Source organism: Seriola aureovittata, chromosome 7 (genome assembly GCF_021018895.1).
Source record: "Seriola aureovittata isolate HTS-2021-v1 ecotype China chromosome 7, ASM2101889v1, whole genome shotgun sequence".
In the NCBI taxonomy this organism is placed as follows: Eukaryota; Metazoa; Chordata; class Actinopteri; order Carangiformes; family Carangidae; genus Seriola; species Seriola aureovittata.
In genome coordinates, this window is record NC_079370.1 from 14,748,103 (window position 1) to 14,763,208 (window position 15,106).

At 39.7% G+C, this 15,106-nt stretch overlaps 1 protein-coding gene across 1 annotated transcript; it reads left to right on the plus strand.

The window, feature by feature from the left end:
- Nucleotides 1-243: 243 nt before the first annotated feature.
- On the plus strand, nt 244-14,839 carry pde11al (phosphodiesterase 11a, like). The gene is made up of 20 exons (XM_056379767.1): nt 244-1,020; nt 1,877-2,035; nt 3,381-3,470; nt 3,807-3,947; nt 4,056-4,120; nt 4,360-4,480; nt 4,822-4,897; nt 4,984-5,051; nt 5,151-5,243; nt 6,010-6,060; nt 6,227-6,373; nt 6,485-6,592; nt 7,566-7,675; nt 7,761-7,851; nt 11,184-11,284; nt 11,418-11,495; nt 11,593-11,656; nt 12,456-12,530; nt 12,680-12,763; nt 12,867-14,839. The coding sequence occupies exons 1-20, from the start codon at nt 247-249 to the stop codon at nt 13,191-13,193; spliced, it is 2,823 nt and encodes a 940-aa protein (XP_056235742.1). The 5' UTR covers nt 244-246; the 3' UTR covers nt 13,194-14,839.
- Nucleotides 14,840-15,106: the final 267 nt, after the last annotated feature.

A 15,106-nucleotide genomic window follows, 5' to 3' on the forward strand; every position in this document is an offset into this window, starting at 1 on the left:
GCTCAGGCGTCATAAGTCCGGTCTCAAATAAACTGAATCTATCTGACCACTTCTGCTCCCAGTACTTCAGGGGAAAACGCACGATGGACTGGCTCATATGGGTCGACTGAATAAATGTTTTGAGGACATCACTTCTCTGAGCAGCTCGGCTGCAGCCGCCCCCCCCTCCCCCCCGGCCATCTCCTCCTCTAACTCTTGTTCTATTACACTTGAGTGTCTCATTTGGTCCTCACAGCTGCTTTCACCATGACAACATTTGACTTCTCGGATGTAGAGGCGTTTTTGGACTGTCACCCAGATCTCTTCGAGGAGTATCTCGTTCGGAAGGCGAAATGTGATCATGTTAGCAGGTGGTTGAAGGAGCATCAGCCGTCGAAGGTGTCCACAGCCGAGGAGAAGCGCGGCGCTGCCAGGGACCCGCTCTGGCCGACCAACCCCGACGGGCTCCGGCGCAGATCGTCCCACATGGAGCTGCGACGGAACTTCGCCCGGTCTAAAGCCACCACTGCACACCGGACCTACGACGAGCATGTGAGCCTGAGCGAACACGAGTCTCAGTCCAGCATGAGGCGCCGTGCGCTCCTGCGTAAAGCTAGCTCCCTGCCTCCGACTACCGCGCACATCTTGAGCGCCCTGCTGGAGTCCAGGGTCAATGTGCCCCAGTACGCGTCCAGCGCCATAGACTACAAATACAGACTCAAGGAAACCAACGAGAGGGAGTTTTTCTTGGAGTTAGTTAAGGATATCTCCAATGATTTGGACTTGACAAACCTGAGTTATAAGATCCTGATCAATGTGTGTATCCTGGTGGATGCAGACAGGTGTTCGCTCTTCCTTGTCGAGGGACCCGCGCACAAGAGGACACTGGTGTCCAAATTCTTTGACGTGCACTCAGGCACCACAGTCAGACCTTCCTCCAGCACACTGAACTCCAATGAGGTGCAGGTGCCGTGGGGAAAGGGTATCATTGGATATGTGGCAGAGCATGGAGAAACTGTAAACATCTCAAATGCATACGAGGTAAATCTGGTCCACATTATTATAATACTCACACATTTTTATACTCGGATTAAAGTTGTGTTTACATCTATTGATTATCGATGTATGAACCATATGAGAATCAGACCTGTGGTTTTAAAAAAACAAAACACAAACAGTAAGTCCTTGTTGGAAGTACCCCCTTGGTCACATATCCACAAATGTTTTAAAAGAATGGAACAGAAATTTTAATCAATTGTTTTTGAAGTTCTTCTGCTGCCAGAGGACAGTATTATACTGGACAGAGCTGGAAACGTTGTCCCACCCCTCTGAGCAAAAACTTTTGCGCATGACTGTTTACTCAACTCGAAAAAAAATGGAGAAGACACTGGGTAGTTACTTCAATTATATCAGAATATATATAACGATAAAGTCCACTCTACAGTAGTCAAAGGAAAAAGGAAGGAAAGCAAGCGTTATAATTCTCGCATGCTTTCCCACAAGCTGGATCTCTACTTATACGCTACCAGTTGCGCACCACATCATTATATCATGGCCCTGGGCTGCTGGGGAGGCTAAGGCAACACGATGATGCGGATCCCCCCTGAGGTCTATTACTGCAATAGCGTAGATGTGTGTCAGGGAGGGGTCTTATAGTTTTCTGCTTATAGTTAAAAAACAAAAGGCCCCCTGCAGACCCGTGAATTTAAACAATCAAGAATCACACCTAACAACTGCGCCATGAGCTGCTTTATCTCAAGTGATGCGCGTATTGTATTGTATCCTGGGAATGTGGTCATGCGGGGGCAGCATGGCCAAATGTGCTGTGTGTGTTATCCTGTGGGATTATGAATGTGTAATAAATGTGTAATGTGTATTTGTGCCACCACTATTCCAGGATCACCGCTTCAGTGATGAGATAGACAAGTTAACAGGCTACAAGACTCAGACCATCCTCTGTATGGCCATCTGTAACAGTGATGGGGAAGTCATAGGTGTTGTACAAGCAATCAACAAAAACCCCATGGGCACCCCGTTTACTGAGGATGATGAGAAGGTGAGGCTTAAATGTGTTTCTCAGTTGGAAAAAAAAAAACCGGTGTGTCTGTGTTCACATTCACATTTTATTGTAGTTAGTTTGACCATTAAGGGCATTTTAGAGACAGAGGTAAAATTGGATTCTTGGATTCCTTTACTACTACCACCACACACACACACACACACACACACACACACACACCACCACCACCACCACACACACACACACACACACACACACACACACACACACACACACACACACCACACACACACACACCACACACACACACACAACACACACACACACACACACACACACACACACACACACACACACAGCTGAAAACACAGTTTGTACTTTGAATCTTTTTAATGGCTGTGGAGAGGGGCAAAGTGCTCCCTTGGAAGCAAAATACCAGAAAAAATGAAGAGAGGAGGTCAACCTCTTACTCAAGTGTGGAGCATTAAATATGTCTGGCTGTGCAATATATATGCACACTTAGGAAACACATTCTGAGTGGATAGATTTTCAATTGCTCCCAGAGCAATTCACTTGAAATGGGTTCACTAGAATCTGAATGCATTGCAGCTTCATTTATGGTTCCACAGCTTATGAGCACAATTTCATTTCCTCCACTTTGTTGATGAGCAAATAATATATTGTGTTGTGAAAAGCGTTGGCTTTTTGTTTAAGTGTGTAGCAAGGACATAAAAAGGCTGAGGTGTTCATTTGACTGACTTCAGGTAAATAAAAAAAAATCAATCAAGAGAACCACATACACAGATGCTGGTGAAGTTCATATTTGAAGTTTGAAGAAATCATAATTTTACTTACCTTTAATAGAGTCTAGCTGCACTGGGATGCAACAATTTGTCCACAAGGTGGCAGAATAAAGTTGTGGAAGTTCATTTATTCTATATTCATACAGTAGGTTATCTGACTTGCACTTCAAAGAATTCAAGTTTTTTAGTAATATGCAGCATTGTTTTATGATTTTTTGAGTCAGTCTAAAGCAAAACATTAAATATAGCTACATCAAAACAACTTCAGAGACTACCTTTGAGCAACAAAGATATTGAAAATAGAAAACACAACCATCTTGATCTCTCATCTTATTCAGACATTTTAAGACCTTTGATGTCTTACTAAATACCTTCTTTCTCTAAATCAATACTTCATTAACGGTGAATCTATTGGAGAGAACTGTGCAGAGAAGTAGCTGACTCCATCAAGACTTTCTACCTCCATCACCACACTCACTTTTCTCTTGCCCAGTTATATGCCTTTTTGTTTAACATCCAAATAGCAAACATTCACAGATCATGCATGCCTCTCATCACTGTTTTCTACTTTTACTCAGGTGCTGCAGATGTATCTACCATTCTGCGGGATATCGATTTCCAATGCCAAGTTGTTTTCAGAGTCTCGCAAAGAGTATGAAAGGAGTAGGGTAAGAAGTTGTAAATTGTGCATTTACAAAAATATGTTAACTTGTCTCATAGCCACTGGTGGGTTAACATTAAGATTACATTTTTTCTTTAAATCTTTAATTACAAAACTATGGATGAAAACAATTAAATTTCACTATGGACACATCAACCTATCTTAAAATTACACTAGCTATCCATTAGTCGATAATTTTTATCAATGTTACCACGGATGGAATTTCACACAGTGGCTGACAAAATCCTTCAAATGCGTCCTTCAACAACATGACATGTAATCATAAATATGTCAACAGTGTGTAATGAACACAAGTGATTAGTGTCCTTGTTCACTGCTTCAGGCTCTGCTGGAGGTGGTCAACGACCTGTTCGAGGAGCAGACTGACCTAGAGAAGATTGTCAGAAAGATTATGCAGCGAGCACTGACCCTCCTGCAGTGTGAACGCTGCTCTGTGCTTCTCCTAGAGGACATCGACTCTCCCGTGAGAAATCTGGCTCTTCATCAGTATTTCTTATGCAAATTTCTCCCCATCTTTGTTAGCTAAATGTAGTTTCTTGCTAGTTGTGGAGATACGTGTCTTTTCTTATAGGTTGTAAAGTTCTCCAAGACGTTTGAACTCATGTCTCCCTTGTGCAACATGGACCGTGACATCAGGTGAAACTCTTTAGGAGGCCTCATGAAAAAGACACACAGATGCATTATGTACCTTAACAGCTGCACCAGCTGACACATGGATGTGACAAGTATTCATACAAATCCATGACACGTTTGATACATTCAAGCAAAACTAATAAGAAAAGGGAACTCACTCAATATTTACTGCTGCTCTGGTGGATGTTAAAACTGCCAAGACCTGACTATTGTTTCCTGTTTGTGTTATTGGCACACATCAGCATGGAGAAGCTATCGTGTTCTGATTGGCTGATCAATAACAGCATTGCTGAGCTGGTGGCTTCCACAGGACTGCCTGTTAACATCAGCGATGTGTGTCAGGACCCACGCTTTGATGCCGAGGTGTGGACGTATTACTCTCCCTGTCTGACCTATTAAAGCTCGCACCAGTAGCAGACAGACACAGAGCACAGGGAATTTGATTGCATGACATGATTGATGATAAAAATGAGTTGATGTGACGTTGCTGTAATCTGCTTTAAAGCCACACGCACAGCATTATAGTCCAGTGTTTGCATGTGATGTATTGTAATTAATTTTTTTTTGACACTGAAACTTTTATTTAAAATCCAGTCAAAGAAAAAAATATGGGCCTGGGCAGAAAAATATACATTTCTGAAGATAAACAACAACATAAACTGTTCTCAGTCTTTCTCCATAGTCACTGTCTCCTCTCTTTACAGGCGGATCAGGCCTCAGGGTTTCACATCAGATCAGTCTTATGTGTCCCGATCTGGAATCGAACTCATCAGATAATTGGTAGGTTGACCAGAAACAATCGATTTGTCTTTACTGGAAAGCTTGTTTTCATGTTGTAGTCGCTGATGTGTGTGTCTTTTCTACAGGGGTCGCACAAATTCTGAACCGATTGGACAGGAAGACTTTTAATGATGCAGATCAGAGACTGTTTGAGGTAAACTATTTAAAACTTAAATTAGATACATGTTTTATGCCACATTTTTGGGTTCCTTTAATGTGTTTTTTTTTCTCTATGTTTTTTAAATGAGTGCAGGCATTTGTGATATTCTGTGGACTTGGAATCAACAACACTATGATGTACAATCAGGTTAAGAAGACTTGGGCCAAGCAGTCTGTAGCACTGGATGTAAGCACAACAGCATGTTCATTAAAACTCATCTTTCTTTTTTTCCACTCACCACTCCACCACTGTGGAGAACAGAAGACAATGTTATATTTCTTTGTTTGTTCAAATTACTTTTTCTGTCGAAGCTTTCCTACATTTTCCCATTTTCTTCACTTTTCCCATTAGTCATTTCTCTTTCAAAATACAATATAATAATAATAATAATAATAATACAATTATAATAAAACAGAGGTACATAGGCGACAAAAAAAATCGGGAAAAAAAAGAAATACCTAAGAACTCAGTCATGGAAGAGTGTGGTGTCATTGATTAATCCGAGGCTCTTCACATTCATGAGTGTCTTCGTCTGTGTTCTGCTCCACTGCCCGGTATCTAACCTGAGCAGTTACATTATCCTCAGCAAACACGATTCTGCTTCTCTACTATAAATATTTCAGCTGCTTTCAATAGTTCATGATAAATACATGTGCCAGTCTGCTCACCTCTCATCAAAGGCAACGCACACTCCTGTATTTCTGTCGCATAATCTTTGGTCTTTCTTTAAACAAATGATGGATCTTTCTTTCCGCCAGGAGACACAAAATGTAGCAGCAATCTGGTTTTAAAAGTACAGATGTACTTTGTTTGATCCTGATTATGTAACAAGTAGGAAAGACAGACTGCATCAAAATTCCTGACAAATATTGATAATCTTCTGCTGCAATCAGAATCTTTTTAAGAGATTTTGTATATCTCACTATTTTTTTTATGATTTCTGCTTTTTTAGATGTTGTCCTACCATGCCACCTGCTCCAAAGTAGAAGTTGACAGACTCAAGGTAATCCTCAAGGATGAACATTAAGAAAACAACATTCATACATTCACATCATGACCGTACTAACTTTCTGAAATGTATGTAATCTGATACCTATCTGTGGTTGAAGGTGAAGTATGATGTGTTTGCTGGCACTGTGTGATTGACAGCTCTGTCCTCTCCCCCTAAGGCAGCCAAGATCCCCCTGAGCAGTGAGTTGGGCATCGATGAGTTTCACTTCAACGACTTCTCTTTGGACAATGACGCCATGATCACTGCGTCACTCCGAATGTTCCTGGAACTTGGTGTCGTGCAAAAGTTTAAAATTGACTATGAGGTGAGGCTCCTGGAATATTATATAATTTATATTTGTGTCAGTCGCTAGAGTCCACAGTATATACTGTATGTACGTGTCCATACTATCAGCTGTATATGTGCTTTCTTGTAGGTTTTGTGCCGCTGGCTTCTGACTGTGAGGAAAAACTATCGGACTGTGGCATATCATAACTGGAGGCATGCTTTCAATGTGTCCCAGTGCATGTTTGTTATGATCACAGTAAGTTTCAAGACATAGCCAGTCAAGTCAGATTTATGTGTATTGGTTTCAGTTAGCAACTTTATTCCAAACAGGAGTTGTATTTTAAATTCTAGTGAACATCCCAAAAGTTTCAAAGATACCAAATATGTCAAGCTGAATTTTAGAGCAATGCTTAAAATTATGCATAAGAAAGATATTTCCTCTGGATGAAAAAACTGAGTCTTGAGCTTGAATATTTCATTCAGTATAAACATTACGGTACTTCAATGAGGAGCTGGAACAAGGTGATACAGAATATATACTGTTCACATGATGCTGACACATGGTACAGCAAAGATGATTTTTCTATCTTTAAAGTTACTTGTGTGGAAATAGACAGGGCAGTGGAAGTGAAGGGGTTAAAGTAACAGTCTAAAGTTGCTATCCATGCCCCAAAATAGGCAGATTTAAAATTAAAATGATGCAGCTTTGTAAGATGTGTATCTCCAGTGTCTCTCATATCAGACATTTGTGTCACATGAGGCCCCCTTCAACCTCTCTTCATGTTTGCTGTCAGTCTATACTGTCAACCTCTCTAATACAGCAAAGGCAAAATTCCACCAAAAGACACCATCAAAACTTAGACCCTCAATGAGCATAACACATCGTCGAGATTATTTTTAAAAGCTGTCCTGAGAAAAGTAAGTCTCGGCGGACTTAACCATCAAACAAATCAGTCAAATTAGTCACTGAACAAAACATCATTAGGAGGAAACATCATTCAGAGAAAATTCAAAGGGGGGATATTTCAGTAAAACCTCAGAGGGAATAATCAGCAAACATCAATAAAAAAATTTCACTCCCTATCAAAAATGTCCTATCCTGTCCTATCAAATGACATTAGCTAATACAGTACAAATAACAATCAACAGAATAAATGGAGAATTGATGTTGCGGTCAACTGTGCTAAGTGGATGGATAAGAAGATGTGTATCTGATTTGCTTTTGGCAGACAGCCAGTTTCCAGGATGTCCTATCAGATGCAGAGATACTGGCCCTGATGGTTGGCTGTCTGTGTCATGACCTGGATCACCGAGGCACCAACAACGCATTTCAAGCCAAGTGAGTGACTCTGTCCTGAAGTACGATGATAAACAGACGTCCTATAGTTGACAGAGAGTTTCCCTGCTCTGCTTTTTCCCTGCAGGACAGGTTCTGCTCTGGCTTTGCTGTATGGAACGTCAGCCACCCTGGAGCATCATCACTTCAACCATGCAGTCATGATCCTACAAAGCGAGGTCAGGAGCTGCAAGTATTTACTGTAATTTGACATGATATAACAAAATAGTTTAGACTCACTCTTCAATTGGGGGGGTGGTTACAGCCTGCAGTGTTACCAACATAGAGCATTTGAAGTGAACCAAACTGAGGCCACCTCTGGAGACCAGCTCTGGAGGTGCGCTTCATGTCTGCGTTGTAGTTTGCTTAACCTGTGCATTATGAGCACAAAGTGCCCCAGATTTGCTTTGCCTTTTGCCACTGTATCTTAGCTCTGCCATACACTGATCACATGCTATCGCACTAGGACACTCAAAAAAACATATAGACAGAACCTTGGTGGACAGGGAGTAGTTTGGTCTGTGGAGATAACAGTAACTCTTTAATTCACAGGCTGTTAATTATGTAGTAATTATGTAGGAATGTGACAAAATTACTGCAGCCACTAATTATGAAGAGATGGGTTATATGCCAATATAATAATAATACATAAAATATCTAAAACTTAGGCTCTGTGAGGAGGATTTTAAGTAAAACACAACTGCTCTGTGAAATAACCTATAGTAAACACTTAATTAAATAATAAAAAAAATAAAAAGAGACAACACTCATGTGAGTATGGGCTTAATAACAAAAGAAAAGGCCTTTAAAATAAAACAAATGAACTCAAAATGTCCCTTTGGTCTGAGTTTGATTCATACATTAAGTAAAAAAAAACAACAAATAATTATATATACATATATCAAATATAATCTATTCAATGTATAACTTTTTATTTTAGTCCTCATTTATACCCTCTTCAGTTGTATAGTGGTATCCTTCCTTGAGGGAAATTTCAGTTTCGTTCAGTCAATTCAAAATCTGTTTTATCAGTTAGTCGACTATGAGTCCTTTTTTTCCTTTTTAGTTCAGTTTGGGCGATCTATGTTTCTATTGTGTTAGATCTTATCTTGAATCCGAGCGGAGAAGCTGGCGTGTCAGAGTCCATGGAGTTGCTCCTGGACTCCTCCAAGTGCAACCACCGCGGTGCTCGGGTGACCTCCCGCTCCCTGAAACTCCTGCAGACGTCCTCGTTCAGGAATCGGCCATTGAAAAACCAACCTGCATACCATACATTATAACTTCAGTTAATGTTTGTTATATTATGCAGAATACCAATATCTCATGGTTATCTTTTAGCCTACTATCAGCGTATTGCTCACTCAAATGTTCACAAAACAGAACATGACAATGACTAGAAAACACAATAGTTTCTGCAGGCAACATGTCACAACACAAAAACCACAAGTCTCAAACTCTACAGTGCTGAGTTTTTTTTGTTAACCAACCACAACACGTTTCTCCGATTGATTTTTTTTTCAGTTCACAATCACGGAATTAGCATGAGCTAACATCGCTTTTAAGCTAGCAATGAAAATAAATACACTCACCGGAGAATAGTCATCAAAAACACCTGAGAACGTGCTCCTCCGGAATCCTCTGGTAACACAACAGTTCTCGGAATAAGGTAACTCTCTGCTGGATAACTTTAACACTGAACTTAAAAGACATAACTTTTTCTCACTACCGCTCGCTTTCTTCTTCCGTCTATCTCTTGTTTACTTTCATTACCGGCGCGCAATGAAACTTGGGACAGGTTGCACCACGAAGGATCCACCCGTTGGATGCTTGTTAATTGAAAGAAGGCTCACTTTTCTCGGCTGCATTTGAAGGAGCCGTCGAAATGGGACAGTGTAGTCGTACCGCTGTGACGCAATCGGTCTTCAAACGCAGCCTCTGAACAACACAGCTCCTGACTTGGGACGCAGTTTACGACTCTCCGTACAGGTGCAATGCGCCACCTCTTGGACTTTTAGTCAAGCTGCAACATAAATCCACCACTTAATTAAACAATTAAATTAATGGCCAAATTATACACTCCTTTTCAGGAAACTTTCAAGAACCTACTACAAAATACTGTACCCGTAAAATAAAGCATTGCTGAATACAGTTTATGGTTATTTCATTAATTACCTCTACAAGTTAACACAGATCCATTATTTTTTAACTAGATGATGAGTCGGAAGAAACTAAATCTAAACTTGAGAAGCTGAATCTGTGATTTGTCTGTTCAATAAATGGGGGTTACATTAACAAGAAACAGTCAAAATCAGAAAATCATTGTAATGACAAGTTGTAGTAGTATATCACCAGGAATTACTGGGTCATTTCTGTATAGGCTACCATAAGGCCAACATAATACATTAGTAGTTACTGAGTATTTAGCATTAATATCCCTTATTGCTTTGTAAAGACTAATTGGTAGCAGGTAATACAAAATCATGTATTTTAACCGTCAATGTGTCAAAATAGTTGTTGCCCAAAATAAACACAGCAGCCAGTTTCCTCGACATAGCCAAGTACTTTCAGTGTAATAAACCTAATGTATTTGTAATTTCCACAGTCTTACTTTCTAATAAGCCATGAAGAGTGGTTGCCAGATATTTACCAAAAGCGAATGGTAGATGTGGAAACTGTTGGAAATGTCACTGTAAATAACCTATAATTACCTTTCCACTGCCTGTTAAGTGTAGCATGTGTTGTTTCAACATAAATAAGAGCAAAGTAAACCCATGAAAATGAGAAAAGCTGTATTAAAATACTGTATATGTGAGCACTGAGAGTAGGAGAGAAGCAAACACATTAAGGGCTGAAACTGGCTGACACTAGGCAGAATGCAAATAACCTACGACGTGGTCCAGCCGTAGATTATCACCTAGTCTAATTACTGTAAGAAAAGCAACATCTACAATGTTGCATGTTACAAATGGCTTTAATGTCATGTGGTGCCAGCAAGATAGTTTTTCAGGGTTTTTGTAAGAGTTTCTTTCTCCATATATTCACTTTATTGGGCAGTTTGAAAATGACATGAAAAAATAGTGGTGGACTTTGCAACGTCTGTCCCTAGGTTGGCCAAATACACACAACTCAACAAGAAAACAAATACAAAACAACACAAATGTACACATAATACCATAAAAGTCAATTAAAAAGGAGCTGATCATCCATGACTATTTGATCCCTTGGAAACTGTTTCAACATGCTATGTATCTTAGAGCAGTGGTCACCAGTGATGGTATGAGTCTGTTTTATTTTATCATCAGGAACTGTGCTCTCTATTGATTTCTTTTAGCAGAGGACAGAGAAAGTCTATACTCATTGCTAATTAACATTGCTAACAGGAGCTTTATTTGACAGTGAGCGATGACTTTACCAATGCATTGGTTTAGAGGAGTAATTTTAGTCACCATTACTCATCCCTGCTTGTTTTTGTGTATGTGTCTACAGTATACTATTGTATTTTTTTTCACAGGGTCACAATATCTTTGCAAACCTCTGCTCTAAAGAGTACAGCAACATGATGCAACTACTGAAGCAGGCTATTCTCTCCACAGACCTCACTTTGCATTTTGAGTAAGTGATCGTCGAAGATTGAATATCTTGTTACAGATTATTGGATAAATTCTTATAAGTAATCAGATCTAAAACTGTCTTCTTTTGCTTTTTGACATTTTTTGCATCCTTGACTGTCTGTTTGCATTGTAAGGCGAAGAAACAAGTTCTTTGAGTGTGTTCTGTCTGGAGCATTCATCTGGACTGATGAAGGACACAGAGAAGTTCTCAGGTTTCTACCTTTGTGCTATATAAAACTATTCTGTGGCAAAATCTCTTTAAATGTAAAGAACAAAACAAGTAGAAATGAGCTTTGATGCCATCAACAGGTCTATGCTGATGACAGCATGCGATCTGGGTGCCGTCACACGTCCTTGGAAGATATCCAAACAGGTTAGTTTCTCACATCTGTGCTTTCTTTTTGAGGGCTTGGAGGTGTAAAAATTATAGGCTGAATCCTGTTAAAAAAAGGACCTGTTCGCATGTTCTACCCTCTTCATAATGACAGCTTTAGGCTCCAGAAATGTACATGTGGTCCAGGATGTTTCCCTGCCTTTCCCACAATGCATGCTCGTATATGCACCTGTTTCCCTGTGGGCCTGAATTATGGATGTTTTAAGAGAAAGCTCAATAACAGGTTTCGCAAATTCATCCATTAATTTTCTTTTTGGTCAAAAATACATCTAAGATAGTGTCATAAACATTGTTGTGGTCTCCTTAAAACTACCTCAACTGCCAAAAAGGAACAAAATGGCATTTTAACAAAGCCAAATAAAAAAGCAAGACTTGCTTGTTTAAAAATGTCCTCCCTCAAGTACCTCAGTGCAGGCCAAGGAGGCAAGCCTTCTAAAACTTTCAAAATACTCTTCAATTTAGCCACATTGGTTTGTCGGGAAGTGTTTGATTTATGTAGGTTTATTTGCAAAGCTTTAAGAGGCTTGCGCTGCTTTTTACACTCTTTTGCCACAGTTGTGTTTCCTGGATCTCTACAACGGAGGTGTGAGTCCAGAGTTAGCATGACCCATAGTCAGAATGACCACAACTATGACAGCAATACCAGAAAAGTACTGGAATATTTCTTGTTAAATCACTTGAAGTAAATGATGCATAAAAATGTTTTAATATCAAAATGTTACATCATGTTTGAGTGAAATAATGAATAAATAAGAGTGGTTTACATTGATGTCCTAAGGTTGCAGAGCTGGTGACGAGTGAATTCTTTGAGCAAGGTGACAGGGAGAGGTCTGAGCTTAAGTTGACCCCAGCGGTAAGTAAGCAAGCTTTCAAACTCTTTCACTGGGGTTTTTCTCTATCTCATACCGAGTTATCAGCATATACTCATTGTGACCACTTTGGCAAAGGATTATGATGATTGTTTTTGGTCATGGATGACAGAAGCTTATCACCTTCCTGTAGGCCATATTTGACCGTAATCGCAAAGATGAGCTACCTGCTTTACAGCTGGAGTGGATAGATGGGATCTGTAAACCGCTTTACCAGGTAGGTAACTCTCACTGTCTAAAGATAAACCTTTACTGTAAATGTAAATAAAAGTGTGATTTAGAGTTTGAATATCAACCACACTCTCCTGTGTGTCTCACAGGCGCTGCTAAAGCTCAATAGGAAGTTGCAGCCGATGGTCGACGGGATTGACGCCAATCGAAGAAAGTGGCAGGAACTCTGTTCGTCCTATCAACAAACAGGCTCAATGTCCGACCAGAGTACTGAATCAGATCAGAGTCCGGAGTCCCAGGAGGATGCAGGAAACAGTCACCACCAAGAGTCCACACAGACTGTGAAGCAGGTCGAAAACGCCAAGTTTGGATCAAAGTCTAAGTGCAGTCAGGATCTGAAGTTCAGAGTGAACAGAGATTCCTGTGACGATCAGCCAGGATCAGCTGGCAACACAACATCTGCAGGAAAGAAGTAAAGCAAGCAAAGTGTTAACTATAGGTTTATTCATTAAATGGCTCACATGGGACTCTTCCCATATGTACCCTGTGATTTTCTAACACATGCACTACCCTAAAATGATTTTTAAAAATCTGGGTAAATTAAATTCAGTTTTCATCTGCTGAGCATATTGCTTCTCCAAAGTGTCACTGTGGTTAAACTCAGGAGGGGGAATAAAACCCATTTATCAAACTCTATTTAAAGGGCAGTTAGACCTACCCACCTACCCACCTACCCACCCACCTACCCACCTACCTACCTACCTACCTACTTACCTACCTACCTACCTACCTACCTACCTACTTACCTACCTACCTACCTACCCACCTACCCACCTACCCACCTACCTGCCTACCTACCGACCTACGTACCTAGATGTATAAGAATGAGACTCTACTTTTGAAACCAAAGAGGGCCACTTATTACTGTAATATTTTGTAATGGGAACTGCCTCAAAAACACAAGCCCATTGGAATGCCTTTACAAAACAAAAAGGAATCACTGTGATTTCTCTCTGTCACATAGATTGCCATCATGAATGTAGACCGGAGCCTTGATCTTGTTCCTTAATGTTGTCTTACCTCAGTTGCAAATGTTGCTGCATGACATTATTTTCATCGTTTCTAGGTGAACCAAGCCTTCAGCCGTCAACTTGTTCTGTGAATTGCATGTTTGTATCATGTGTGCGTAACCTCCTAATTCCTTGACTAACGATGACACGGAGGAATACAAATAAGTAAAGGGATAGTTTACTTTTTTGGGCATATTTATACTTTTTAATTGCAGTAATTCTTAATTTTTCATGTGAGTGAGACAAAAACATACGTATGTACTGTATGTCTGTTCATTTAAATGATTTTTTTTTTTTTTTTTTTAAATCAACTGCCCAATCTACTTTCTCTTTACATGTACCCATGACTCCATAAATATGCATTGGCTGAGCAAAGTTTGGCTAATTTCATTGTTCAGTATATATCTTGGAACTGCACACAGCAGCATTACTGTAAAAACATCCAGTAGTTTATCTCTCTTTGTGTAAGAAGGAATACAGTAGTACAGTTCTCTGACAACTGAGTTATGCCTTCAGAAGACTTCAGTATTGTACAGTGTACAGAGTATATAAAATGCCTGTGGTTCACATAAAGCAAAATGTGTATATACTGTATGTAGCCATTAATTTCTATTGTTTGAGATTTATCATCACTGTGTTTTGTAAGTCAGACTGGACTGCATGCCGATTATGTTGAAACTGCATGTATCATGTTTGATGTTGACACTGGACATTATCTTGATGCCTTTGACTGCCCTATGAGATTTGCTTTGCATGAAATTACTGTAGAGGAAATGTGTGTGTTGTTACGTAAGAATATTGTTGCTGCATTACTGTTGTTCAGAACGGACAAAGATTTCTATTTTCGATCACAGACTGTACCAAAATTATACATTTATTATTTTTCATACACCGGACTCTATATTTATGCAAGATGTAGAATTGGCATTTTCTCCTGCTATTTATACACTGTCTGCTAAAAATACATTCTTAGACAAGGAAGCGTTACATTTCAGATTAAAGGGAGCAAATTAACTCCAGCTGGTTTTGTGAATAAAATGCTGTGGCATCGACATTGATCTTTTGTGGTGTTTTGTGCTTTATGTATTACAGTAAAGTCGTGATATTTCCATGGCTCTTGTTCACAGTTACTGTAATTGTTATGATGGTCGAGCAAACAGTAGATTACAGTAAAGTCTGTGATGCTCATACTGATACAGAAGGGGGGCATATGCAACAGAATGTGACTTCAATCCACAAAGGTGTGAATACACTATAATTGTCATAAAAGTTATTGACAAAATAAAGCACATGAATGCCTATGGTAATTACTGTAAGTA